Genomic DNA, 26,749 nt, shown 5'->3' with positions numbered 1-26,749 from the left:
GGGGCAAAGTGAAGGAGACTAAATTGTAGCAAGGAGGAGTGCAGTGGGCCTCAAATGCAGTGCACGGTAAAGGAGACCTACAAGTACACAGCTTCTTCCTCAAACTCGATCGCAGCTCCCACAGTGCGTGGCATCAACGCTAGCAGTGCTGTAACGCTCTCCTTTCGTATGCTGTGTGTGTTCAATCAGCTTTATAATGTAAACCAATGCAGGCTGAGAAAGGCAGCCATCACGGAGCCACAGATGAAGGGGCTGCAAACTCCAAAACTCCACTGGCACAACACACCTAGAAGACAACAAGGCAACTGTCTGCATGCCAGTCTTCATACATTACAGCAACGTTCACAGCACCCGCCTATCCCACTCTGTATACTTCTGTGTGATGAACACTAATTGCAGATGAATTCACTGCCTATATATAATGGCCCAGTCCCGCTACATTCAATCACACACCTCCAGGCTCGATGAGGGTCTTGTGAACAGACGCCATCGAGTCACAGCTTACACAGGTCTGCCTGCTCGAATATTTGCTTGACATTAGTTTTGTTTTTTTTATTTTTTACAGGAACACATTCCTCCCCTAGCAGACTCCTCTCTTATAAAAGCGTTATATTATTAGGTAGTTAATCTTTTCCTCTTTTAGAACTGGCTTTCCAACATACATGAAAATCCTAATGTATTCTTTGGTAATACATAGCAGCAATTCTTTGAGTTTATATTAAAATCATAAAGCCTCACCTTCATTTTGGGCCAGCTAGGATGCCATTTTTAGCAGTTCACAATAAAGTCCCTCGAGACACACAGTAAAACAACTGGGGACCACCACAACTAAATTTCAGAGAAGTTAAAATGCAATCAAAAAAAAAACATACACCAACTTAACCAACAGATGCAAACCACACTGGGCGCCAAGCGGGCAGGGGCAAAGGGTTTTTTTTCTCCCCCCAACTCTCAAAAAAGAAAACTGCTAATTAAACCCTACGCCGAACATAGAAGGCACCTTCGGCACACCCATCCAAACACATCTGAGCCAATCACATGTGCATGGGGTGGGCATCAAAAAATGCAGGCTGGCACTAGACTGGGCTAAAAACTGTCCACAGCAAGTTCTTTATACAATTGTCATTTTTATTAAATTAGATGCTCTATAAAACACTGAAGATCCATCACGTTTTCATCCATAGTCCATACAGATGCATTTCTCTGATGACTTAGCGTACTGTTTGCGCCAGCAGTCGTGTAGCCCCAGTGCAGGAATGGATTTCTTTAAGCATCTGCTACCAAATTTAACATCAAGTCCAATGAAATGGGGTTGACTCAGGTAGTAGACAGCAAATCCATATGGCTGCATTAGTAACAAACACAATATCCCCCAAACAGGCAACATTTTGTATGCATTAAAAAAAAAAAAAAAAGTTATCCTTTGCAATAAAGCAACCAGCAAACAACTCAACCTACTCCAAAAGAAAGAAATAAGGAAAGAAATCCGTGGGTCACAAGAGGTGAACATCCTTCTGAACAAGCAGCCTTGGCAAAGGGCAGGGGAGGAGGACGACGTGTTAGTCTGAGTAGCAGCTGAAGGCTTATAAAGGTGCAGCACGTACTCATAATAGAAGGAAACGGCCAGTTCTATTTGCATAGATGAATAGTTTTATTTAGAATTGGGAATTTTCTGACATAAAATCTTTCACCCTGCTACTCAGGCCTCACTGATAAAGCAGAACATTTTTTCCAATTATTGCAGGCTGACGCTTTTACTCTGTGATGGCTGCTCACGTGATTCCAGCTTGAGTGATGTGTTCAGAAACACATTTTAAGCCATTCTAACCTTTAAACATCAAGCGCACACTAGGATACCACATCTGTAAAAGATGGCGCTGGACATAATTGAGGAGCTGGTGCTGCATGTTTAAGGGGCCCTGGAGAGAATGGGGAGAATGGGATTGCAAAACCCAGGCCTTTGTCACATGAAGTCTTCATAGTCTTGTGCGTAACCTCCATCGTAGTTGCTGTAGTCGTCCAAGTCATCTTTCAGTGTAGCTTTCAGACCACCTCCTGGCATAACTCCCTTTTTCTTTTTCTTTGATTTATTTTGCTGAAACAAAGAACAAGATAATGAAAATCCTTTTGAGTGCAGTTAAGTGGCTGATGTCGGTCTTGAAGAAAGGCTCCCTACACTTTGTTGGTGAACGCACTCATAATCTAGAATAAGTGGCACGCTCACACTTTAGAGATTTAAAAATGTGGAATCAGAAGGTTACACAGCACATACTGTAAGGCGGCTGTGCCTCTACAAGTACAAGATGGCAGCCATCTACCACCTTTAACAAACTCGCTTTCCAAAGTGTATGAAATTAAACAGAGGAGCACAAGACAAACAAGACAAACAGGTGTATCAAGCTACTGAATCACTATTTGGTTCAAACAGCTTCAATTCTCATCAACCCTCCCTTTACCTAAAAACAATAAAAGCTCCAAGCTCACGTCCTTATTTACATTTCAGGCTAGGATTATTTGAAAGGACAGTGAAGTCACACCGTCTTGGGAAAAGTTGCATTATCCGAAAGCAAAGCATTGCACCATGAAAAGAAAAAGCTATGGCAACGGCCGAGAGCATCAAATCTCAACGATCAACCTCTAAAATCAAAATCGCCACTCGGTAAGATCTGTAATCTACATAAATCAATATACCATAAAAATAAAACACCTACAGGTTTACCCCTTGCTGTCAACCAAACTAAAACGTTTCCTTTTGGTTGCATTACTCACCTTTTCCTGCTTCTGTTTTTCACTTAGCAGTACTGTCAAGCAGTTGCTGATCTTTTTTAAATCGTCAATTTCAACTGCGGGGGGGGGGGAGAAAAAAAAATGAAAACTGTTTTAATGTTGCGTCTATAAAGACCGTAGCTCAATCATTCAAAATGTTTTCAGTGATATCTGGTCACTGTAACTAAATGGACTGCAAAGGAGAATGTGAAGCTATTTTACCTCCATTGTTCAAATAAATAAAATAAATACAAAAACTCCGAAAAACGTGTTTCTCAGAGGTGTGCCACTGACCCACAACATGGTGAAAAGCACTGGGGCAGCAGGCACCGATTCGCACTCACAGCCCCTTTCTTTTATAGAACTGAGCCGTCCTGTAGCCAGTGCTGACTTCTGCATCAAAAACTCAGCTGTGCCTATTCTAGACGTTATAAAGAAGAGATTACATAACTAAACCAAAGTCCCATGAACACAATGGCTTCCAATAAAAATCAATATTAATTTCTGTTGATTTTCTAAATAAAATGATTGCTACTGCAGCAGACGGCCTGGAAGTCCACATCATGATCATCCCCTCTGCACTGTGAGGAGTCACTGCTAGAACTACAAATACAATTCAAGGCCACAAGTGATATTATGGACAATGGTACATCCAAACTCAACCCTGGCCATGTTGTCCTGTAATCAAGTCTTGTTTCACTCTTCTCTACTTTCACTACCTTATCAGAGTTAGCGTCAAAATCCCCAGCAAGCAGTGCTGTCAATCTTAAAGCAGTTTCACACGAGTGTGTGTGTCTAAACTTGTTTGATTTTTGTCACAATCAATGGGTTAGGCTGTGTGTGCATGAGAGCCAAAAATGGATTAGCACCCAGCCTGAAGTACAATGCATATAATGCTGCAATGAAAAATAAGCTGCGGTAGGTTGGCACCCTGCCCGGGATTGGTTCCTGCCTTGTGCCCTGTGTTGGCTGGGATTGGCTCCAGCAGACCCCCCGTGACCCTGTGTTTGGATTCAGCGGGTTGGAAAATGGATGGATGGATGGATGAAAAATAAGTAACGCAAATGTTTTGGACCTCGAAAACACAAGAGAGGCTCGTCTGATGTCATGTTTAAAATGCACAGAAAACTGAAGATGAATTGGGGGCAGAGACTGTATTTGAACTCACTATACTTGTTAACCCTTCTACAGAAGTACCGCTCCATCACTATTGTGTACTACTGGCTGTCAGACAAAGGGGCAGGCTTACGAGGAAGTATGAAACGGCCCTGGAAAGTCATCATGCATTTGCATAATTTGACATGCCTAGTGAGTTTTAGTCCTGTATAGTGACATTCTCCAGCAACGAGAGAAGTGACTTCAGTCGCCAAGGCTGACATCCCTTCCAACTGGAAGTCATTTAGGAAGTTATCCAGAGGTCGAACACTACAAGCCCTCATGGCTGTCCTGTTTAAATAAAAATCAAACACAAGTGGCATCCCTATGGCACTAACTATGTACATGTTGTTCGTTTCAAATTAGGTTTTTCTAAAAAAGTGCTTTCAAAGTGATGAGTGTGGTGGCAGATATGCAGGATTCTTCCTGTGTGTTGTCAACACATTATTTAACCATTTGTAAGCCACCTGAGAGAATAAGAACAAGCTAGACTACTGTCTTCAGCAACAGTCAGAAAAAAAACAAACCAAGAGTGAGCAGTGCAAAAGGTGCGGCAAGCAGTGGGACTTGCCAGTGCATGCAAGTGATAGCTGTGAGTGCTATATGTGCTTAAAATTGATCATGTACTGTATGGAAATGGTTACTTACGCTAAGTTTTATTGGCCTTTCACAACATAGACATTCCTGTTTATCTAGCGGTGATGTGCTATGCTATTAACATACATGAAAATCTTAGGAGAACGTGCCATAAATTTGTGAACTTCCCCTTGGGATTAATAAAGTATCTATCTATCTATCTATCTATAAATAAATGATTTTATAAAGAACAGTCCCAGAACAAAATAAATACTCACGTGAGATACAGAGGTCCCGGAACAAAGACTCCAAAAAGCTTGAATAATGGATTGACTTTTCAAACTGGGAAATCTTTTCTTTCAACAGCTTCTCAAACTCTGTGAAATCCTCTTTGGACGTGGGATTCATGACATCAATTCCTGTTACGTTATTTACACCTGGGAGAAACAAAATCCAAATTACAAACAGAGGAGTAATAAACTATGCTTTCTAGCTAGAGCTTACATAACAATCACATCACAAGGTTTTAGAAAATTGACACCACTGAGTCATTAAATGCTGGAAAGCAATGAATTGTGTTGCATGCTAATTAAAAATCAGAATGATACTTTAACACCTCAATGACAAGCAGGCTAAAAGTCTAGGATTTTGGATTATTTATATAAATAAATAGTACTGTTTCATCATTAAAAGACAATATATATCCACACTTGCCCCAAACAATGAACTAGCGGCAACAGTAGAGCTTCCCTGCCAACATTTTGTTGCCCCTAAAGAACCTAATTTTCCTGACATACACAAGGAAATGTGTATCTCCTTATTACCTCACCAATTACCCCAGTGATAAGCGCTTCTGTTTCGCAAATGCGTCAATTGGCGGCACGCAACAAGCACTCATCCTATCCCAGTCAGCTAGCTGAAGACATTAGCAGTCAGAACTCCTGACGACTTTCAGCTCAAGTCTGTGTGGAAGATTTTATCAAGCAATGAATTGAAAGGAATTATATAAGTAATAAACTACTGTGACTTGAAATACATACATTTCACGTGTGTTCCGTGTCGACAACGATCTGTGTAGATGTAGGATGACATAACATATCTAAGGCAAGAAGTGCTGAACAAATATCCAAATATCAAATTAACACTTTCATTAAAGGTATATCAAAACAAGTGTGCATGTATACAAACTAAATTTCCAAATATCAATCAGTACAAAATAAAGACGTTTACATGCATGTGTTTGCGCGTTTCATTTTCAACCAGTTCTATTTGACAGACACTCCAGGATCAAAGTGGAAATGCTGCTCTCTCGCAGATCTGCGCAGTTGCTGCAGAGGTTGAGCTGCTGCTTTGCAGTAAAGGGGTTCTTGGTCCCAATCCCAGGCCCTCCCTGCGTGAAGCACTATGAATTATGAGCTATTATTTATTATTATAATAGAATAAAAACATACATTTGAGTCTGTAAGTCTGTGTAAATTTACGGTACCTGTGAAAGTTAGCACTGAAGTGATAAAAGCAGAAACACAAACACGGGTGAATCTCTTCTTCTTGCCATCTTGTTGAGCAAACAGACACTACTTGAATGACATCAAGCCTGTCTCCATCTCTCGCTCTCTCTTGCGTATGCACACACACATCCACGCATGGAAACTGGCCGGTGATGACTTTAGCCGCCTGCATGCTGCAAAGTGACACATTTGTGAAACAAAAAACGCTTATACACGGGCAACTGGTGCAGTGATAAGGAGCTACATGATTCCTCACGCATTAGGATGGTCAGGGACAATGAAAATGTTTGCAGGCTTTAGGGATGCTAGTGTTAGAGGTGTGCACTTGTGGTCTTTGTTCAATCAAGTGAATACGTAATCTCACAAATTTCAGTTCACACCAGCTTGTACTGGGAAAATACCTGCTTACCAAATGCTTCTTTTGCCAGCTCAAGGTCTGCTTCTTCCTGAAGCATCTTTATTCTGAGTTTCTCTGCTAACTGTTCTTCAGTTGTGAGTTCTTCTTCTTTATTTGACTCCTCTAACTGGACATTAAAAAAAAAAAAGAAAAACAGGATTAAAAAGTCCTGCAGCAGATCATTTGATAAGGTTACTCCCAAAAAACAGCTACTTACCTGCTTTTTCATTTCATCTTGCTTTTTCTTTTGTTCTCTCTCTTTCTCTTTGATTTTCTCTGTTAATTTCTTTTTGTCTGAAGCTTTGACTTCTAAAAAATGGTTAATTTTGTGTGAGTTTAAGAGTTCTGTTATTTTTAAGCTACACATACTTGCATCAAACTCTAAAAGTATACAAGATATTGATTCTACCTGAAAATATTAAATTAAATGGAATGACAAAGGATTAAATGCAGACTATGGAAAATATCCAACCACCCAACACACCACTCTGACTATTTTCTTAGGTGAAGTTATTATTTGCACGTCCTAGAAACTTATCATTCACTTAGCAATTGCGAAGTCAGGACAACCGATAAATGGATATTAGGTGTGCCACAGTTTGATGAGAAGGCATAAGTGAAACATTTTGTGTCAGCATCAAATTAGAAATCTAGTTCTGTACTGCAGTGTTCCAGTTTTACAAAAAGACTATTCGTTGTTGAATATTACTTGTTATTTACTACGTCATGGTGAATGCTTGACTGGATGGCATCAAAGACATGAAAAGAATCGCAGAAATCTTCCCTATGCCATAATATTCAGTAAGTTCCCCTGTTTCAAACAAGACACATCAATGACAACTACAGAAAATTATCTAATGAACAGTAACATTCTGTCTGAGTTATTATTCCTACAAAAGAAACAGGCAGAAGTGGAAAGAGTGGATATTCAGTTTTAAGATTGAAACGGATCAAAACATGAACATGGACAAATTAATTTACCTGTTCAAACATAACAAAAACATCAGCAAGAAACAATGACCAACCTAAAAGTTGCATTTTCTTTTTTATTCTCAATAAGTATACTTTTTGTAACTTAAACAATACTGAATTTAACTGCGAGAAAGTTTCTGGACTACTTTAATTTCTCTGGATTTCTCCATGAAAAGCTCCCGGGGTGGAAGGGGACTGGAGGCATGTCAGTGATGATGTCAAGGAAGCTACAGAAAAATTAACTGCACAAGCAAAACTGCATTTTGCAGAGTTTCTGACATAGCTTTGCAGAGAAACTTTAACAACAACCCAAGAAGTGTGACCAGGGGCACCGTCGTAAAGCTGAAGGAAGATGGTCAGCAACTTTCTACTTTTTCCTGACACATTTTGACTGGCTATGTGACTGATGTAAAAATCTGTTGAGACATGTAATCAACCTGGAGTACACCCTCAACATCTTAAAATATTCCGTATATGATCTTGCCAACACTGATTGAATCATAATGGGTCATAGTGATGTACTGAAGTTTCATTCCCACTTATAAAGCACTTCTTCATTTTCTTTATGTCCAAATTCATTTCTCCAGCATGCTTTTTGAAATAGTAGATAAGGTGATGCTTCATTTAAGAAGTCAACATTCTAGGTACACAACACAAACCTTGCTCACATTTAACTGTTTATGAGAAAGGGATTCAGTGGATCCAAAACTAATCCCTATAGCATCTATTATTTTACACATCATCACTCTTCCATTCCCTATTACATGTTCTCTATAATGACACAAATTCCTTCTGTTGTCAATGTCAAAGTCCAGGGCTTGGGCGAACTTCAATCCACATTCTATTGTGCTGTCAAGTCAGAGAGCCATCCTACCACAAAGGAATTCTGGTTGTGACATATAAGGAGGACTGGGTCCTGGTGCATAATGATCAGACACACTGTTCTCTAGTGATACCACAAAGTCGGGTATTGTGCAACTTGGTATCTAAGTTGATGTGGTTCTGAAACAAGAATCATAAACTATACCTAAAATTGCTAGAAAATAGTAATACAGTGATCCCTCACTATATCGCGCTTCGCCTTTCGCGGCTTCACTCTATCGCGGATTTTATATGTAAGCATATTTAAATATATATCGCGGATTTTTTGCTGGTTCGTGGATTTCTGAGGACAATGGGTCTTTTAATTTCTGGTACATGCTTCCTCAGTTGGTTTGCCCAGTTGATTTCATACAAGGGACGCTATTGGCAGATGGCTGAGAAGCTACCCAACTTACTTTTCTCTGTCTCTCTTACGCTGACTTTCTCTGATCCTGACGTAGGGGGTGTGAGCAGGGGGGCTGTTTGCACACCTAGACGATACGGATGCTCGTCTAAAAATGCTGAAAGATTATCTTCACGTTGCTACCTTCTGTGTGCAGCTGCTTAGTGAAGCGACATGCTGCACGGTGCTTCATATACTTAAAAGCTCAAAGGGCACGTATTGATTTTTCACTCTTTGTTTTTCTCTCTCTCTCTCTCTCTGCTCCTGACGGAGGGGGTGTGAGCTGCTGCCTTCAACAGCTTTGTGCCGCGGTGCTTCGCATACTTAAGCCAAACAGCCCTATTGATTTGTTTGCTTTCCTCTCTGTTTCTGACAGTCTGTGCTCCTGACATGCACTCCTTTGAAGAGGAAGATATGTTTGCATTCTTTTAATTGTGAGACAGAACTGTCATCTCTGTCTTGTCATGGAGCACAGTTTAAACTTTTGAAAAAGAGACAAATGTTTGTTTGCGGTGTTTGAATAACGTTCCTGTCTCTGTACAACCTCCTGTGTTTCTGCGCAAATCTGTGACCCAAGCATGACAATATAAAAATAACCATATAAACATATGGTTTCTACTTCGCGGATTTTCTTATTTCGCGGGTGGCTCTGGAACGCAACCCCCGCGATGGAGGAGGGATTACTGTACATATATTTTAGCCTAATTGTAGTAATCTTTGGCCACTTACAAAAACCAGGAACACAGAATATTCTTTTCAGGTTCAGCCTGAAATCTTTCTGATTTTGCCTTGTAAGATTTACAATTAAACTTTACATTTACATGTACTTATTTGGCTGATGCCTTTATCCAAGGTGACTTACAACATTTATAATACATCTGATTACACTTCATTTTGATTTTCCAACTGGAGCACAGGCAGGTCAAGTGACTTGTTCATGACTACACGGTGTCAGTGGTGGTATATGAACCCACAACCTCAGGGTTTGAAGTCCAAAGCCTTTACCACTGCACCACATTTTTAGAAGATACAGAAGTGACTATGCAGATGTTCATCAACTTACCCATTTTTAACTCTTCTGCTTTCTTTTCTTCCTCCTCCTCGTCATCCCAATTGTCCTAGAGGAAAAAAAGTGACAATTCTTTTGAATCTTACCACACACTCCTGGTGTCCAACTTTTAATGTTTAGGCTACGGTTTTGCAGAGGTGTAAGAAAGTTGATTACAAAACCCCTGTTGTCTTCACCCAAACCCAGTTTTACCAAATGAAGTGTTATCAATCACCCACACCCTGCATGGTACACTGCCCAGAGCTGCATGGAACTTTGATTTTACTTTAGTATCAAAAATACATACCAATTCGGTTTACTAGTGACATTGTATCTGTATGATTAAATGTAAATGTGCATGCAAGTATGTCATTTGATAGAGTGGTGCCTCTACCCAAGGCTGTGCTAGGAGAGGCAATGAACATCTCAACTACTCACAACTGACTGGTCATATCATAAACCTCCCAAAGCATGCATTATTTCTATTTTTAACTTACAACTACAATGGGACAAAACTGGTAATAACAACATTCTTGTACACTTGAAAATGGCAGCACGATATTAATGCCGTATAAAGTTATACCAGGGTTTTAAAAAGTGAGAAAAATTAAGATTTGCTTATCACAGTTCAGATACTGATTTTACAATATTTTGCTAAATAAGCAGGACTAACATGGAATATTGAACATGTCCATCCATCCATCCATTTTCCAACCCGCTGAATCCGAACACAGGGTCACGGGGGTCTGCTGGAGCCAATCCCAGTCAACACAGGGCACAAGGCAGGAAACAATCCTGAGCAGGGTGCCAACCCACCGCAGGACACACACAAACACACCCACACACCAAGCACACACTAGGGCCAATTTAGAATAATGTCAGATTTGTATTGTGTTACAATGAAATCTGAAAACACAGTAAATACAGTATATCTGTTTACCCTCCAACAAGCAGCCAACTCGAGCAGCAATATCTGCCAAACGCCAAATGTTATGCCTCTCACTCCCATTCTAGTCTAGCAGCAAGGGCAACAACGCATACACTCCCATTAAAACAACTGCTGAGTTACCTATTCACCTGACATAATGCTTTACATTACAAAAGAAAATCAAAGGCTTCAGCAGAAAGAAACAAATCAATGGAAGAACTTGCAAAAACCTAATACAAAAGGCATTCTTGCTTTAAAAAAATAAAACGACTCTGCAGTTGTGCAGCTAATACCTTTACATACAGAAACACATAGAAAAACAAAAGTATTAAGAGAAGGCTACTCTTGAGCAAATAAAGTTAATTCAGCAACAACTAACACTATAAATATACAGTTTCCATATGTTTTTATTAAAATTACTAATTAAAAAAATTTTTCGGGTAAACCTGGGTATATATCTGACCCTATTGAATGGGTTGATTATTCAAAACCTTTCTTCCTCTTCATGTTTAGATAGATAGATAGATAGATAGATAGATAGATAGATAGATAGATAGATAGATAGATAGATAGATAGATAGATAGATAGATAGATAGATAGATAGAACTGAAGAGTGCTATATAATAGATAGATAGATAGATAGATAGATAGATAGATAGATAGATAGATAGATAGATAGAACAGAAGAACACTATATAATAGATAGATAGATAGATAGATAGAACAGAAGAACACTATATAATAGATAGATAGATAGATAGATAGATAGATAGATAGATAGATAGATAGATAGATAGATAGATAGATAGATAGATAGATAGATAGATAGATAGATAGAACTGAAGAGTGCTATATAATAGATAGATAGATAGATAGATAGATAGATAGATAGATAGAACAGAAGAACACTATATAATAGATAGATAGATAGATAGATAGAACAGAAGAACACTATATAATAGATAGATAGATAGATAGATAGATAGATAGATAGATAGATAGATAGATAGATAGATAGATAGATAGATAGATAGATAGATAGAATACTTTATTAATCCCAAGGGGTAATTCACATAACTACTGAAGATACTACATAAATGCATACTGCTCATGCTATTTTTTGACTTTATGGATGCCCACAAAATGATTTCAACATATGAAAAAATGAATAATGAAGTTCAGAATGTTTTCATAAATATGACATTACAGGGTTTTAAACTGTCTGCTAACCCAAGGCTCTTACTTTTTTTTTTCCCAGACTACATCTTGATTACATTTTGCCTGAAGAAGGGGCCTGAGTTGCCTCGAAAGCTTGCATATTGTAATCTTTTTAGTTAGCCAATAAAAGGTGTCATTTTGCTTGGCTTTTCTCTTTTTCCAGACTATTAACTTTGGCAGTATTAATGAGTTATTGAAATGTTGCCACATTTACCAAACATGCTGTAAACATCCCCACTCAATTCTTGTTAGTGGGGCATATCAGTTGGATGGATAAATGATAAGACAGAAGCTCACACCAACAAAAGTTTGCTTGTTTAACGTGACAATGAAACTGCAAATATTATTTGACAGCCGCTTTCAACACTTCAGTTGTGTATCCAGAGGCACTTTTACTCTTTTTGATAACTGCTCTTCTCTGATGAAAGTCTACACTCTGGCAGAAACAATATCATCTACTTTTGACTGTTTCAGGGAAACTTACTTTTCAGTTGCAGGCTGTCAAATATCAAGGAAAGTTACAAGTAATTGAGCACAAAGAGATGAAGGATGTTTAAATGTATTTGTTCTTTTTTATACATGTATAAACTATGCTTAACTCCAACTACTGCCTTAATCTGCAATTGCAGAATTCTTGCTTTTAATGCCAGCAGGTTAATTTGTAAAATGAAACCCTCAATAGTTTTCGCTTCTATGGATGCTTACATTTTAAGTTTAGATTCAAATCTACTGGTACACACACAGGTTTATGTGTTTTCATGTGTTATTCAGCATCCATTTGTGGACATTACGTGCATGCATGAAGTGTTTTTATACTTTTATACCTGCACTGCACTGTTAAACATGGCGACTGCAATCCCAGAAATGTGCCTGAAACAGACATGAAATTGTGCACATATTTTAGCGGAGACTAGGTGCATACATTTGGCCACATAAAATGATTGTCCCACTGGCTCACAACAAACAGCACTGGGTTTTCTTCTTTGGTGCTTAGGAACATGTATGAGCTCATTCTCATCTGCAGGAAATAAACAATTGTGGTTGATGGCAATGGCAAGGAACAGGCTTCATGTGAGGTGTGGTTTCTATCAGAAAAATGCGTTTACACACAATATCAGCATTTTTATATCTAGATTAAATTCAACAGGCACAGGCCACATGGAGAATATTCAGCATGACACTATAAAAAAGAAATCCAATATGCTCCTCTGTGAAACAGAATAAGCCATGAAATAAAACTTATTTTATTGGTCTGCTACCGATTCCATACATAAAGTGGATGTTGAAATAACACTGGGAACAAGGAAAGTATGAAGATAGCTTAACTACTTGTGCCTTCCCTTCGAGCACATACTCACATATGGTAAGACGTTTTAACCTTCCTGCCTTAACTTTAAATAATCATGATCACTGACACAACTTTCAACAGTCTGGAAAAAGAATTGAGATATATTCAATTTATACTCCAGTGACCACACTCACGTTGCAGCAGCTCAACGTATTTAGTATGTAGACACAGCTAAGAGGGTAACTTTTTATCAACAAGATATTGGAATGGGCAAGACACACAATCTAAGGGACAATGACTGTACTGCGATTGCTGGTGCCAGACATGGCAGTACTAGCACTCCTATGTTTCTACTCACAGCGGTCTTCCAGAATTTACAGAGACTGGTATAATACACACACACACACACACACAAAACAACTAGTGAGCAGTAGTTCTGAAGGTGAAAACAACTTGTTAATGAGGAAGATTTAAGAGGAGAATGCAAGTCTTGCTCACTGTAGACGGTCCATGGATACTCAAATAACTTTTTATAATTATGATGTGCAGAAGGGAAACACTGAATGCTCAGTGCATCAGACATTAACAGCGTTTAACTACAGCAGCTGAAGACCTTGCTACCATCCATTGCTATTAGCGAAGAGTAGGAAAGTGAGGCTGTGTTAGGCACATAATCACCAAAACTAGACAAGACTGGAACAAATGTTTTCAGATCAGGTGAATCTTGATTTCTGCTGCAAAATATAGATGGTCGAGTCAAAACTTTTGCATGCATCCCTGGATCAACCTTTTGTTGTATCCAATAGTATAGACTAGTGGTGATAGTTTAATGGTGGGCAATGTTTTCTTCACATACATTAAGCCTTCTAACCCCCTTGGCGTTAACCCCAAGTGTGACTTGGGCACGGAATTCTATGCAATTATGGTTAAAACTGAATCAAGCTCAGGGTGACTTGCAGTGATACACTTTATAACTTTAAGCCCAAATAACTCTCGGGACAGAATTCTGCTGCCATTTAGTGGGTGAAATAACATCACACTCATGAATATTACTGCCAAATTATGGTAACTCATCAAGAATATCGAGTAGGGTGAATCCACCAATGAAAAATAAATTGGCAAGCAAAAAGCCATAAAGGAAATTTTAGAATGAAATGAAAGTGAACCATTGCTTGAAATGAGCAATAGGGATAACAAGGTGAAGTGCTTGTCACACGTTGACACTGAAAGCAAAACTGATGCATACGGCACTGTATAACCAAATTACCATGATACGTCTGGTGAACTTGGTTGCGTGAAGCTTCATTGTGGTGTGACAGCAGCTGCATGACCAACAGGCAAAATGACTGCAATCAAGTGCATGGATAAGCAAGATGTTAAGCCCTGAAAGCGGTGTTCACAAGGAGGCAACTGTCAATGTTCATCTTAGGAGAAATGTGGAAGTTAATAAGGCTATCGAGGTGCTCTCCTACATTAACACAAGGGGCACACTGATCGTGCAGACCAGGCTGGGTCATTCTATACAGTCATTCTCAAGCAACAGAAACACAAAAAAAGTGTGCATAAAAACATGTTTATACTGTCCCGGTTGCAACATCGGGCCATTTGTTGGTGACCGTTTCAAGGCATATCACATAAAGGACGTGAACCAAGTCTGCACTGTATTTGTTTACTTTTGATATTTACATGTTTCTGTTACATGTAATAACATTTTCGTGTTTTTTTCTGGGAGTAAGCATAATGCTAAGGAGGTTAATATCAATTGTTCATTGTTTAAAATATACAGTGTCCTCAAGTGTCTTTATGGTGACAGACTACTCTTTTTCAAAGTAGGATAACAGGCTTTATCAAAAAAACACATCTTAATCTAGCTCAATGAAAATGACAAGTGACTTTATCTGACAACACAGACCTGTATCATCCACAGATGTTACAAGAGGAGAGAATCTTTCAGATGACTTGGAAATTGACATTTGTGGCATGAATGTTGTTAAAAAATAGGGAGAACTGCAGCATACAGGCCTTTCCCAAATTATAAACCACTTTACAAAACTAAGTATGCAAGAAGTCTTAATACCTTTCTTTATTTTATGAACAACAGTTGAATTTTCACAGCCATGAAGGAGAAGTCTAGAATCATTTTAATTATACGCCACTAGCAATAACACCAAATTGTCTCTGCAGGCATCCCAAGTATATCCATATTACTAACCGAGAATGGTAAACCGGATGGCATGGACGCAGGTACACGGCGATGGGACCATGAGACGTACTGCGCAGGCGCGTACAGCTCAACTAACGGAAATAACAAATAAAACAACCGCCATATTGTGAGTGGCACTACTGCGGAGTGAAGTTAGGAATAATGTGCTGCTTGGGATTGCACAAACCGCTGAACGCTTTACACCAAATTCAAACACAATACAGCTCAATGATACACACACGAGCCCACCTGGATAAGATCAATGAATGCAGGCGCCTACAACGCGCGTCTGAAACTGCGGAAGCAAAGCAGGCACGGATTCAAAACGAACGAGCTCGACTGACGGATACACAAACACGAGCCCGCCTGGATAAACAACGCGCCCATAGATTAACGACACAGCCACACAGAAAAGAGGATTCTGCACTGCACCCCAGAGTCAAACGTAAGACACTACGGGGTCCGCAAAGGTCCACAAAGATAGTACGGAATATATAAGAGCACACCGATCAAAAAAAAAAAAAAAATCAATTGTGTAAAAGCACAAAGTACACAGAAATCATGTGCTCTCAGCGCATAGAAAGCGTATAAGGACAATACGGAGAATAGAGACCCAAAGGCATTGGAGAGAAAAAAAGGCAGATAAGAGATTATGAAAGCAGTGGAATTCGAAAGGCTCAAACAAACGATGGCACGATACACATGCAGACAAAGGTACAGAATATGAAAGCAGTAAAATTCGAAAGTATTGTATCGTCCCACCCAGGTTGAGGGCTGTTTGGTTTTAAGTGACTGTTAGGTCCGATTGAGGGAAGGCGGAGTACAGCACGGAGGACTGATAGCAGGGTATTGATTTCATGTGGTAAGGGGGGGGGGGGGCGTTGGAGAGTTGTGTTTGGGGTTAGGAAACTTTTGTGACACTTTATCATGTCAGTTACTACAGTATCAAAGAAAAGATAGAAACGATTGCATTACCGCAAATGTGGTCCCACAACAGTTAAAGGAACGACAAGTTAAATTTCAAAGAGTGCACAATTCGGTCGGGTGTATATTGATGATCTCGGAGAAGCGATGCAAATTTTAACAGGCAAAAAGAAAGGTGATGTATATATTCCGTGAGTAACCTTACACACCAAAGGAGATCGTGATATGCCATTCGAAGTAAAATGTTTACAGTTTACCGTGAGAATAACTTTTGCTATGACAATCAATAAATCACAGGGACAAACAGAAAAACTCGGATTATTTATTACAGAAACAGAAACATTATTCACTCATGGGCACTTATACGTTGCGTTGTCACAATGTGTCTCCAAAAAATATTGTTTTTAATGAAGCTTTAAAGTAAAAGTGAAAATAATGAAATTGAAACAATTCCAAAAAAAAAAAAAAACATGTAAAATTGTATATCCAATTAACCAAACACGGGGGTTGGCGAGCGAAGCGAGCAGGGGGCAAAGCCCCCTAGTAGCCTTCAGAAATGAGAATGGCTGGCTGTTTGGAGCAAAGTTAGATGTTGACAAGTGACAGTCACAGTCTCCATCATTCTCATATACAGAATACTCGAATGTTAAGACATTGTCCTCATGGCAGCTCCAGCAAATATCCAAGCTATGTCCTCCAGCTTCACTGAAATGTATTTGTGCATTCAAATGGCATGGCCTGCTCATGTGATATATATTTAATATCTCGAAAGGCCATTCCTTTGAAAGTTACACTTGGTGATAAAGTGCAAATAAACAGCAACATTAAACACTAGTTCAAGCACCAGGCATTGCCTGGGTATACTTGTATAATGAATTACACTAAGAAAGCAAATATTTGTGTTTTTTAAATGTTAACACTTTAGTCACTGCTGGCTAAAATGCAAGAGTCCCATCCATCACTTAAACTATCTCTCTATTATAAAAAGAAATCCTGTCCCCTGTCCTGATAGTCTACGATACGTGATCTTCTCGGAAGATAATTTAAAGACCCGCGAGACGAAAGAGGCCTGGCACGGTGCATCTCACAGGAACATAGAACGAGAGTCTTGCAAGACACACCCTACTTACAAGCAATATCAAAAAAAACAAATCAGTAGTGTAAAGGCAGTCATGCAGTACACACAGCTCCAGGGCTCTCAGTGCATATAAAATGTATAAGGTCAATACAGTAGAAATGAAATGAATAGGGTAGAAATGAAACATCGACGATTAAACAAAGAAGAAAGAAAAGCGTGGAGAAAAGAGACCCAAAAGCGATGGAGAGAAAAAAATGCTAAAAAGAAAAACAATAATCTAGGTGCAAATTTAGAAAATAAGGAACGTGATGATCAGCCCGGAACAAGTGGAATGGAAAAAAAAAGCATGTCCAATCCGGCTCAGAATTAAAAGACAATGAATAAAAGAAAGTAGAACTTCATAAAGACGTTTACAAAAGTTGACGCTAAACACATGCAGAGCAGGTTAGAGACTATGAAACCAGTGAAATTAGAAAGGCTCAAAAAAACGGCTCTATACACATGTGGAGAAAGCTGCGAAAGCAGCTACCCCAACCGAATGTGAGCAGCGTTATACATCCTGCAAGAAAGAATTCAACCACGTCTGTGGCCAGAAATAAAAGACAGGTATGTATTGATTTTACAATGTCACGCGAGACCAGGCAGTGAGCCATCATTTAAAACAAGTCAACAGACCTCTAAGCTAGCAGTTGTTGGATTGCTTTTGGCAGGCAAGCATCATGTGTTCCCAGCTCTTAAAACAACGACATGTGACAGGCAGAAGAGGCAGCTAGCAAGCAGCAAAAAGACAGCAAATGATCCAAAGGCATATCCTTAGCGTACGTTCAGCCGCAACACCCTTCACAACACGAGCAGCATTATACGTCTGGCAAGAAAGAGATGGAACCTCGCGCGGGGCAGGAAATAAAGAAACAAATATTGTTTTTACAAAACTTTTTAAAGTAAAAGTGAAAATAATGCATATGTAACAATTCACAAGAAAATAACAATCTCTTTAAATTGTAGATTGCCTGCCTAAGGTAAAGTCATCCCTGATGAATGGGGACGTGGGAATGAGGGGTCCTTTCATCGGATTAGCGCTATTTCAGATGTGGAATGGCAAAATGGGGGAGACAGCTTGATGAATGAGGTCTCCAGGACTTAAAACAAATCTAAATCATATTATGTGATATCATCTAATGTGAATATCTACTCCGTACTTCTAGAATTTTTTTTTTATACTGTATTGAGGATGTATTCTGTTCTATGTATTGTACTGTACGGCTCAGAATTAAAAGACAATGAGTAAAATGACAAAGTAGAACTTCATAATGACATTTACAAACGTTGGCGCTAAATACATGCAGAGCAGGTTAGAGACTATGAAACCAGTGAAATTAGAAAGGCAAAAAAAAAATGGAGCTATACACATGTGGAGAAAGTTAAAGGATATGAAAGTAGGAAAATTAGAAAATATAAAAAAAGAAAGTAAAGATCGCAGTAGCGCAAACAAGCAAACTGCCTCATTTAACTTTGCACCAGTCTAACTTTGGTTTTGCACAATAATTACTACACTGTTGCACCTTAACACTTAATTCTACTTTATTCACATAATTTTACTTATTTATTATGTTCTACTATACTGTTATCTTTCAATCTATGACTTTTTATTAATATAACTGATATTCTTCTAACTTTGCACAGTTTTTGCTAAGCGGGTCAGGATGTATTTCACTGCGTGTTGTCCTGTATAACTATTCATGTGACAAATAAAGAATCTTGAGAATTTCAAAAACGGAGTTTACCGCACATGCATTTATTGGTTACTTTGTTCATGTATATATATTTGTCTGTCTGCTTACTTAAAAAGCTACATTTACCCCAGGAGTCATAAACGTTCTGTCTAGCCCTTGTACAAATACCTAGACAAAAGCTGGGGTATCACCTTGGTAACCCCATGTACTTTTGGAACTGTGAGAGGAAAATAGCACGGCTTTACAGACAGGAGTCCAACGCAGAACTCTTCTTACTTTTTTACTTAGTAAAAAAAAATTATTAACTGCTGATGATGTAGATCGTTTTGTCTGTGCTGAAATCCCAAACAGAGAAACCTATCCTGATGTCATTAAAACAATTCAGCATATTGGGACTCGCAAGATTACAAATATTGTTTTTACAGAAGTTCTGAAATAAAAGTGAAACTAATGAAATAGCGACAATTCAAAGAAAAAAAAATCTTAAAAGTGTGTATCCAGAAAACCAAACACGGGGGTTGGCGAGCGAAACGAGCAGGGGGTGAAGCCCCCTAGTCTTTATGATAACTATCAGTTTCTGGGCATTCATGAATTAAGAATTGTTTTTTTTTTGTGTACGATTGTATTCGATAATTGAAGCAACTCCCTGTTGGGTTGGAACCATGTACAGTGGGACCTTGGTTTGCGAGTAACTTGGTTTGCGAGTGTTTTGCAAGATGAGCTAAAATTTTTAATAAATTTTGACTTGATAAACGAATGAGGTCTTGCAATAAGAGTAGCACGTATACTCTGTCTGCCGAGCGTCACGTGATCACAACTAAGCTGATGGTTCTTCGCTCTCTCGCTGCGGGATTGTGGGTAATCATCTCCCATTCTCAGGCTCAGTCGGCGTGCCTCACTGATATAGTCAACATCCGTACGAGCGTATACTGTTTACTATAGCATTGTGACCACGTGTGTGTGTTGTAACATGCAAGTCTCCGTCTTGCACCCTAAAACAGAAGCAGAGTCTCAGTACTGTAGTGACACTAGCTTTATTCAGCTTGAAACAGGAACTGCAGGATTATTTATTGTAGCGGGATCTGCCACTCTCCTATACAGAGACACAGCAATCAGGCCAGTTCATGGCCAGGTTAGTGGCCAAGTAATTCTGTGCCCTGCATTTATAATTTCCCTTGTATCACCCATCAACGGTAGGCGCTTATAGCATGTCTGCGATCTTTTCGGATTCACTTTTACGGCGAACTGCTACAACGCTGGGAGCCTGCAGTTGCTTCGGGACGCTCTTCCGCGTGTCGTCCAGTTGGGTAGAATCACAAAAGAGTTTAGAAACTCACTCACACCAGCCATGATTCTTTTCAAAGGTTAAAGTGCAGGTTAATTTGTTTTATGTATTTTTACTTTATATTTTGTATTAATCATTTTTACATGAATATTTTTGGGCTGTGGAACGAATCATCTGAGTTCCCATTATTTCTTATGGGGAAATTCGCTGAACGAATTATGTTCGCAATCCAAGGTTCCACTGTATGCAACTTTTTTGTATTTCAAAGTTTAGTCTCATGAATATGTATATTTAATCCCACAATAATAAGCTGGATGGCTTGTTGAATAAATGAATCCATGGAAAGTATCAGTGGGGCTAGGGTTCATAGGCATCGGTGCATGTCTCTATATTATCACAGAAGACATCACCAGTGGTGGTATTCAATAACGTTATAAAAAAGATTCAAAGTTGATTTAAAATTGTTGCAAGTAATGATGCTATATTGGCATCAAAGCTTAAAATATTAACTGCCTCATCATAAAAATGACTTAAATCAATATCTACCATAAAAACAGTACAAGTTCCTAAAACCATCCTCAGTCATTATCTTTGTACTTTATTCTGAACACAGACTCATCCTCTTTTATTATGTACACTTGCCAACATTAAAAACATGTTAATTGTTTTGCAGTAGCCTTAAATCTATCAAAAAGGAGTTCACTGTATTTAAGGTATACCTTCCTTTACAAAGAGAACCTTGATGAGAGTGCAATACATGCACCATGTTTCATTTATGTACCTTTTATAACACATATCTCACTTTTGAAATAGGAAATGAAGAACACTTATTCATTAAGAGAAATATTTACAATGATATTATTTCACAATGGTATGCATTTCAGTTAGTGTTACTGTAATTACACATTGTTATTTAATTTTAAGAAAGCAGACAAGGTCTCTCTGCAGACTTTGACAAATTTTAACATTAATATGTTTAAGAGTGGAATTTTAACTTGACACAGCAGGGAGGATGAACATTTGTTTTTAGACTCAAGAAAATAAAAAGTTATATTCTTGGTTATAACTATTTATTCATCTAAAGCATACACTGCGTTAACAAACTTCTGTTTATTCTGCTCTCCTGAAAAATATCATCTTTGATATTTTTTTTTTCCATGTTTGTGTTTTAGTGAAACTCACCAAAACTTCCAATCTCTATATTTGCTGTCAGACTGGAGACTAATAACTTGAGAGCATTTTTTTTTTTCCTAAGATTTGTTCCAGTAAGGTAGTTGTACCCACTATTCATGGTGCTGAAAAGTGACGGCTTCTGGCACATTGATTAGGACATGCAAGGAAGAATTTCACTCTGCTCTTCACACATGACCATAATCACCCTAGAAATAAATCAGTAACAGAAAACAAAGCATTATGCACAACAACCACTGTGCACCAGTTTTAACAGAGCCTGAATCAGGTATATTAATAGCAAACATTTTCATACTTTAATAGGCTTTCAGCTGTTACTTTCTACTCTTTTCAGTAGGGATATGAAACCCCTTCTACAATTTTTGCTTTACAACTGTTCCACATGGTTAATTAATATCATCCAATCTTTAAGGTTAAATGCAGCTAATACAATACACCCAATACATACAAAACATGAAACTACTTTTAGTTTAACTTAGAGGTAAGTAAAAAGTATGAACAGCGCCTGATATAGAACTGTAAAGTACATTAAAAAAAAAAAAAAAACAGGAACAATGAGAAGAGATGTATCTGCTTAAACTGTGATACTAGGACAACAATTTCACTCTTGATGGCTACAAAAACAAGGAGATGGTCATAGACTTCAGAAAGAAGAAGGCAGACCACACTCCCTTCTACATCAGAAGGCCATGCAGTGGAGAGGGTAAGAAGTTTTAAATATCTTGGAGTGTCCAATACTGAGAAAATGAACAGGGAACATCCCATTGTGTTTGCTGTTAACAAGGATCACCAACAAATCTACTTCTTCAGATGACTGAAGAAAGCTTGGATATCTCCTTCTGTATTCATTGACCTCTGCAGATACACAATGGAGCACATCCTCCCTTGCAGCATCACATCTTGCTATGGTACCTGCTTAGCTAAAGTTAGTGAAGGATTACAGAGGGTGAATTGAAAGTGGCACAGAATCTTACTAGCTACCTCCAGTAGATACAAAAAGAGTGTCCACAGTAAAGAACTGCCAGTCATAATAAACTCGATCAGTTCTTGCATAAATATTGTATAAATTACAATCCATGTATGCTTTTTTGTGTCTTTTGTTGATCTTGTAACTATTCTGAGGAGACATGCATGTAAAAATTATATTGCACCGTGTATAACATCAATAAACCTGAATTTCAAGATCAATACAGAAACTGGATCAGCATGCATATTTAAAACCAAACCACAAAGACATGTCCGATTAGGCCACATTTAAAGCACCAAGAAGTGCACAGAACAACAACAGTATTCAGGTACCAAGGAATCTACAGTGCTACAGCTAATGAAGACAATCGGTTGTCCCACTTTGGACCTTTGAAAAAACACTTAAATTTTGACAAGCTGACAACATATTTGATCTAATTTTTAAAAATACATATTTCCAAATACCCATGCATAAATATTATAAACAAAAACTTGTGCTATGTCAAAAAGGAAAAAACGTAGGGTGACAAAGGACATGTGGTTGCTAGTTCAGTATTCTAATGTCTTATTAACATGTGGTAGGAAACGAGGCCTAGAAATATCAAAATGGATTTGAGGTACATTGCTTATACTGACCAGAGCTTCTAAAAACATCTCAATAATATGTATGTGAACAAAGCCATCAAACTGTCAGGTAACCCACACAAGATGTCAGCGTTTGGCTGTTTCTGTGTTTGAAGCAATCATAGATGACTTGTTTGGCCATAATAACAATGTAAAATAGCCAAAAAACACACACACACACACAGCTGAGTAGGTCCCAAAAGATGCAGCCTTGCAAGCCCTACTTCATAGCTGTGGTTTGTCACAAGCAGAGGGGATGGCATGCTCCGGAGGCAACAAACCTGAAGTGACTGGAGTATAAACCTGATGGGAAATGACCTCTGTGCACGTTTTTAGAAATGGTATGAATGTAAAAAAAAAAAAAGTACATTTTCATCCTTGCCATCTTATGACACCGTCTATGTCTCAAAAGAGCCTTTATGATGCAAATCCATTTTGCAAAGCAATAAGCAAAAGTAACACAAAAACCTTCAATCACTGCTGCAAATAAAAAACAAAAAACAGCAATAACAATCCACAGATCTCCTGTATACCGTTCACAATTCCCACATTCTTACTTTGGATAAGTTCTATATGTCAATGTTACTGACCCCCAAAACTGCAAGAGTTGCCCTTTTATTAAGTACATCTCAACAAAATATTACTGAAATGTACTAAGATTAACTTGTTCACATATAGAAGGCCAAACTTACAATCTCTTGGGTTGCATATGTGAAATGAACTACAGAAACAAGTGTGTTTTGCCAGAATTTCATCAAGGCCAGCCCGTCCAAAAAAAAAAAAAATTTATATTATATATATTTGCTTAAGCTATTTACATAGTTACCTTAGTAAATTACAATGTCCACTTGAAGTATGTAACTTTTACTTCACCATTAAATCACTCTACATCACAATACAGACCTATTAATTTGATTTTACCCCACTAACATGAAAAGGTTTGTGTTATAAATTGTACTTTCCTACATTTCACTACCCTCTCCGTTCCCAATAACAGACGTCTGTCGCTTTTACGCCCCATTTATCATTATACGTGAATAATATATTTGCACAAAGCTAACAAAGGGAACAGCAAAACTGAAACGTCTGTTTTGAGCTGAGGTGCTTATTATACTTAATATTTGGTAACTACTTTTGTCTACCACGTTCTATCCAGAAGACAGAACAGCTTTACCTCAGTCTTGGAGATTTCTTTTTTTTCTGTATACCAAAACAAATGCTATGTTTCCTCGATATGCCGATTACAGAATGTATTTTAATAATTTAAGATTCAGAAATGCTCAACAGGAAACAAATGTAGTAATCTCGGCGACTCATGTACGGTCATGCTGTTCAGAATGTGACGCTAAATGATACGTCAAATACTAATTACTGCAGAACTGGCACCAGAACTTTTAATCATTATTAACAAATGGAAATTTCTTGATGGACGCATGCGCCGAGTCAATACTAAAACCGCTGTGTCCTTACAATGAGAATATGCCACGCAGTCTTGACTCAATTTTAAAAGCCAGTACAGCCACATGCGGTGGCCTGTCCTTTGTGAACACTTCCCATTCCATCAGTTCATATAGGAAAAAAACACTAACTTGACGTGTACAACAATAATCGAGACTTCGCGGGTTATCAGAATGGATCGTCCCACGCGTTAACACCAACCTCGCCCTGGTCTGATAATAGCACCAACTGGCAGCGTGCTCGTCATAGCGTAGTTTTGGATGGGATGCGAAAGTGAGATCGTTTGCATATGTGGTCTGGCGGCTAGCTGCCCGACTCTGCTGGGCTCTGATCTGCCTTCTGTCTGTGTGCTCTGCAGTGCCTACACCACACTTTTCTCGCCCCACTGTCCCAAACTCGTCTCTCACTGGGCCCCGCTCCAGCTCTCCGCATCGGGATATGCCGTGTCTCACACTTTTATTAGAATCAGTCCGCTCTATCTACTTTAACTAGCACTGCGTATACAGAATCCAGTTCGGTTCAAGTCAGGCCCTGTCACAATTGTTACTCCATATGTCCAATCCGGCAGAGCTCACGGCCTTCCGAAGAGCCGACGTCCGGCGCATTACCTTCACGTCTTCCTCTTCGTCTTCACCCTCCCACCGGTCTACTCCCAATGCTTTTTTAACAGGTTCATCTGGCTCGAAGTTGTCGGCATCTGGGAAACAAAAAAGTAAAATGTCCTGTTCGTATTTCAAAAACCAAGTGACACAGAAAGCCGCATTTAACGGTGTTACTATTCCTCACCCCAAGAGTCGACGTCCGCCATCTTCGTTCCGCGCGCGTATCTGCGCGGGCAGGGGCAAGCACGTCAAGCTGCGCCTGTGTAGCAGAACGTGCGCGTCTAGAATCTGGAGCGGAGCGAGTCTGGCGGTGCCGCGCACGTCGGCGTCAATGGAAAGGAGTGTTGCAGCTGTCGAGTGCTGGCATCCCTTCTGCTAATATCGTGGTTTCACGACGTTTACGAATTGTGGCTACTAAGCTTCAAGATGAGTTACGGGGGGAAAAAATCAGTTAACAGGAATTGTGGGCAGTGTCGGGCTTCGTCAAATGTGCTTGAAAAAGTGCCCCTTGTGCCCGGTATGCTGACTACCACCGCACACTACACTAATGGAGGGGCGCATCTCTAGTAGGGGACGGCAACGTACGGGCATTATTGTATCTGAGGGGATACAAATCTGTTTGAAGCAAAAAAATCTGATGTGGCTACAGATGGATTCTTGTTAAAAAGTTTGCCCGAGATTTACGCATGCTCGAAACTGTCTGTAACTTAGGGCAAGTTTTCTTACGCAAAAGGTTTGTGAATCCCGACTTTGCGTAAGAATTGGTATACTGTACAGGTACTGTAGTTGATTTTTCATGCGCAAGTCCGTTTTATACATCAGGCCCCAGGAGACCCCTGCAATGTGCATGGTGATTTCAAGCTGTCATTTTTAATGTCAATTTCATGCACAATCTTTAAAGTTAATTTCATGCTGTAAATGTTTTGTTTATTTTATTCATTCATTTTTTGGGAGGGTGGTGCAGTGCTGCTACCTTGCATTGATGAGCCCAGGGTTTGCAAACCAAAAGGCTCCCACAAAACTGTTCAGGACCCCGCAGGTTAGGTAATGACTGACTCATGACTTTTTGTTAATTTTACACTCGCACTATTTATTGTTCGTTTCACATTTTGGGTTTTAAGTGTTCTTTTCATGCCATCACATTTGGTTAATTCCATGCTCTTAACTTCTAGTGCTAATTTCATGCCTTCACTTTCTAATCATTTTATCATCCATCTATTATCCAACCCACTGCATCTCACTTTTTATGGTTCTTTTCATTCTCTGAATTTTAATCTTCATTTCACGCCGTCACTTTTTGCTACTTTCCTGCACATTGTGCACTCTTTTTTCATTCTGAGCCACCATAGGAAAGAACCTACTTCATTTCCTATGCAATGTCTGGATTTACAAAACATTGCAGTAAGAAAGCTTGGTAGATATTAGGCAAAGTTTCCATCACCTGTAAGTCCTACACACTCTTTTTTGCTGTTTGCATTTTGGCAACTCCAGGAGGCAAGGAGACCTCTGCAAAGGACAAGAGAACACAGGCAGACATGATGGTTTCAGTTCTTTATTTCAGTAG

The 26,749-nt window shown here is 38.9% G+C and overlaps 1 protein-coding gene across 1 annotated transcript; it reads right to left on the bottom strand.

The window, feature by feature from the left end:
• Positions 1 to 1,107: 1,107 nt before the first annotated feature.
• On the bottom strand, positions 1,108 to 25,504 carry LOC114667517 (eukaryotic translation initiation factor 3 subunit J-A-like). Its single transcript, XM_028822832.2, has 8 exons — positions 25,370 to 25,504; positions 25,192 to 25,280; positions 9,702 to 9,756; positions 6,620 to 6,711; positions 6,415 to 6,529; positions 4,776 to 4,934; positions 2,770 to 2,843; positions 1,108 to 2,095 (listed from the first exon to the last, which is right to left on the bottom strand). The coding sequence occupies exons 1-8, from the start codon at positions 25,389 to 25,391 to the stop codon at positions 1,964 to 1,966; spliced, it is 738 nt and encodes a 245-aa protein (XP_028678665.1). The 5' UTR covers positions 25,392 to 25,504; the 3' UTR covers positions 1,108 to 1,963.
• Between the last annotated feature and the right edge of the window lie 1,245 nt (positions 25,505 to 26,749).

This window comes from Erpetoichthys calabaricus, chromosome 17 (assembly GCF_900747795.2).
Source record: "Erpetoichthys calabaricus chromosome 17, fErpCal1.3, whole genome shotgun sequence".
In the NCBI taxonomy this organism is placed as follows: Eukaryota; Metazoa; Chordata; class Cladistia; order Polypteriformes; family Polypteridae; genus Erpetoichthys; species Erpetoichthys calabaricus.
This window is presented reverse-complemented; position numbering and strand designations above follow the sequence as displayed.

What these genes read in the sequence shown, in the direction of transcription:
- LOC114667517 (XM_028822832.2), bottom strand. Translation starts at nt 25,391, where the DNA reads ATGGCGGACGTCGACTCTTGGG. An exon ending in ACGAAGAGGAAGACGTGAAG is followed by an intron (nt 9,757 to 25,191) that starts GTAATGCGCCGG and finishes TTTTTCCTCTAG; the next exon opens with GACAATTGGGATGACGAGGA. An exon ending in AAGATGAAATGAAAAAGCAG is followed by an intron (nt 6,530 to 6,619) that starts GTAAGTAGCTGT and finishes TTTAATGTCCAG; the next exon opens with TTAGAGGAGTCAAATAAAGA.